Source organism: Sturnira hondurensis, unplaced genomic scaffold, assembly GCF_014824575.4.
Source record: "Sturnira hondurensis isolate 20B ecotype Veracruz unplaced genomic scaffold, ASM1482457v3 Scaffold0021950, whole genome shotgun sequence".
Taxonomy (NCBI): domain Eukaryota; kingdom Metazoa; phylum Chordata; class Mammalia; order Chiroptera; family Phyllostomidae; genus Sturnira; species Sturnira hondurensis.
The window spans coordinates 1-2,299 of record NW_028094581.1 but is presented as its reverse complement, the minus strand read 5'-3'; the positions used below and the strand labels follow the sequence as shown (position 1 = coordinate 2,299).

General features: G+C 42.7%; 1 protein-coding gene across 1 annotated transcript; it reads right to left on the bottom strand.

Moving 5' to 3' along the window:
- Positions 1-490: 490 nt before the first annotated feature.
- Positions 491-2,293, bottom strand: LOC118978536 (cytochrome P450 2G1-like). Its single transcript, XM_037034017.1, has 2 exons — positions 2,088-2,293; positions 491-676 (listed from the first exon to the last, which is right to left on the bottom strand). The coding sequence occupies exons 1-2, from the start codon at positions 2,253-2,255 to the stop codon at positions 506-508; spliced, it is 339 nt and encodes a 112-aa protein (XP_036889912.1). The 5' UTR covers positions 2,256-2,293; the 3' UTR covers positions 491-505.
- Positions 2,294-2,299: the final 6 nt, after the last annotated feature.

Below are 2,299 nucleotides of genomic sequence, written 5' to 3'. Positions count from 1 at the left end.
ATAATCAGAAGTGTCTGTATAAAAAGGAAGCAAGGTCAGCATCAGAGATGTGACAATGCAATCAGAGAGGTTTGAAGATCTTTGCTGCTGACTTTGAAGGTAGAAAGGAGATTATGAGCTCAGGAATGCAAGGAACACAGCTCTAGAACCTAGAAGAGTCAAGGACTCAGGTTCTCCCTTGGTTTCGCTGAGTGAAAGCCTATTGAACTTCTGGACTGCAGAACTATATAATTGATTTATGTAGCCCTGGCTGGTGTAGCTCAGTGGATTGAGCACGGGCCTGCGAACCACACGATTTATGTTGTTTTAAGCTACTACATTTCTGGCAGTTGATGAAGCAGCCATAGGAAACCAACACAGGCACCAAGTAGAAGATTAAATTAAATGGCCTTCTAAGCCTTTGATTCCAAGATTCTGTGTCCTGAGATTCTGAAGTGTGAAGAGTCTAAGGCCATAGGGTTCTAAGGTTTTAAGGTTATGTCTGGTTTCCTGTTGGGAGTGGGAGTCAGGTAAGCATCTCAAGTGAACACTCACCTTCCACCTCAGGATACTTCATGAGCAGCAACATTCCATAGCGTAGTGTAGAGCTCACAGTCTCTGTGCCAGCAAAGAAGAGGTTGAGAGTGGTGAGGACCAAGTTCTTGAGGGTGAATTCTGTGTGGGGATTATTTTTATCCTGAAAATGACAGCAAAAAAGAAATATAATCACCTTTTTTTTGTCTTTTCTGTTTTTTAATTTATCTTTAGAGGGGAAGGGAAGGAGAGAGGGGGAGAAACATCAATGTATGGTTGCCTCTCATGCATCCCCTGCTGGGAACTGGCCTGCAACCCAGGCCTGTGCCCTGACTGGGAATCAAACTGCAATCCTCTGGTTCACAGGCCTGCGCCTAATCAACTGAGCTACACAGCCAGGGCTTTTTTCAATCTTCTTCTTATTTTTGCCTTTGTATATGATAGGCCTTTGTGAAAACACAATAGATGTGAAAACCAAGTGGGTATCTGGGAGAAGGAAGAGCCAAAGCAAATGTCCTGAGGCAAGGGTGTGGCTGGTGTGCTAGAGGAACAGCCAGGAGGAGGCCAGTGTGGTTGGAGAGTAGTGGACGATAAAAAAGTAGGAAGAGAAGAAAGTAGAGATTGCCTTGTTAGATTACAATGTTCTATGACATTAGAGTATATACTTTTAAACCACAGGTAGCAAACGCAAGGCTTGAGGGCCAAATCCAGCCCTCCACCTTGTTTTACCTAGCCCGGCACCTTGCTTCTACCTGGTGGCAGCGCTGAGCTCTCACTTAAGTGTTAAGGAGTAGTTACATTTCCACAGTCCTAAAACTGTACTCAGCCCTTCGCAGGCAACCACGAGGCTGATGTGGACCCCGGTGAAAATGAGTTTGACACCCCTGTTTTCGACTTTCAAGTGCTGCTATTCTATATTATATATATAGTTCAAAGAATCCATGATACAGAAGTATTAAGCATTTAATTTCTACATCTCTATGACTTTTAAGTTTATTAAGTTTAAAAGCTTTTTATGTCTAAGCTTCTCAAATTCTAAGGCTAAAGACTCATCCTACTTTCCTGCAGCTGTCTCTGGCAGGTGTAATTATACATAATTAAAGAGGTGTAAGGCTTTAAGTTTTCATATTCTTAAATTTTTTTATGTTCAAGGTTTATTTTAAAAGTTTAATAGTTTGTAGCCCTGGCTGGTGTAGCTCAGTGGATTGAGCGTGGGCCTGCGAACCAGAGGATCGCAGTTCGATTCCCAGTCAGGGCACATACCTGGGTTGCAGGCCAGTTCCTGGCAGGGGACACACGGTACATTGTGTGTTTCCAGCAGAGGCAACCATACACTGTTATTTCTCTCCCTCTCTCCTTCCCTTCCCCCTAAAAATAAATAAAATTTTAAAAAAAAGTTTAATAGTTTGTGCCTTTACAGTCTTTAGATCTCATGTATAGATAAACATACACCATGAGAAACAATGCTTGCCACCTTTTTTTTTTATCTCCACCATGTCTACAAATGAGTTAAAAAGTTACAGGTACTGAGGATTGAGGAGATGATAAAGGGTTGAGGAAAGAGGATGAGGTACCTGGTGCATCTTGATGAGGAAGCAGTCAATGAAGTCTCGAGGATTCTGTGGGTCAAAGGATTCCTCATTGATCTTGACCCTAGAGGCAATGAAGTCCTTGAGCTCCTCTACCAAGTAGTAGATGCGATTATGTCTTCCTGGCAGATACTGCATTACTCCAGAATACATGTCATACAGCTGTTGGGAACAGGCAAAGAGGGTTTGTCAGCAAT

What these genes read in the sequence shown, in the direction of transcription:
- LOC118978536 (XM_037034017.1), bottom strand. Translation starts at nt 2,255, where the DNA reads ATGTATTCTGGAGTAATGCAGTATCTGCCAGGAAGACATAATCGCATC. An exon ending in TCCTCATCAAGATGCACCAG is followed by an intron (nt 677 to 2,087) that starts GTACCTCATCCT and finishes TGTCATTTTCAG; the next exon opens with GATAAAAATAATCCCCACAC.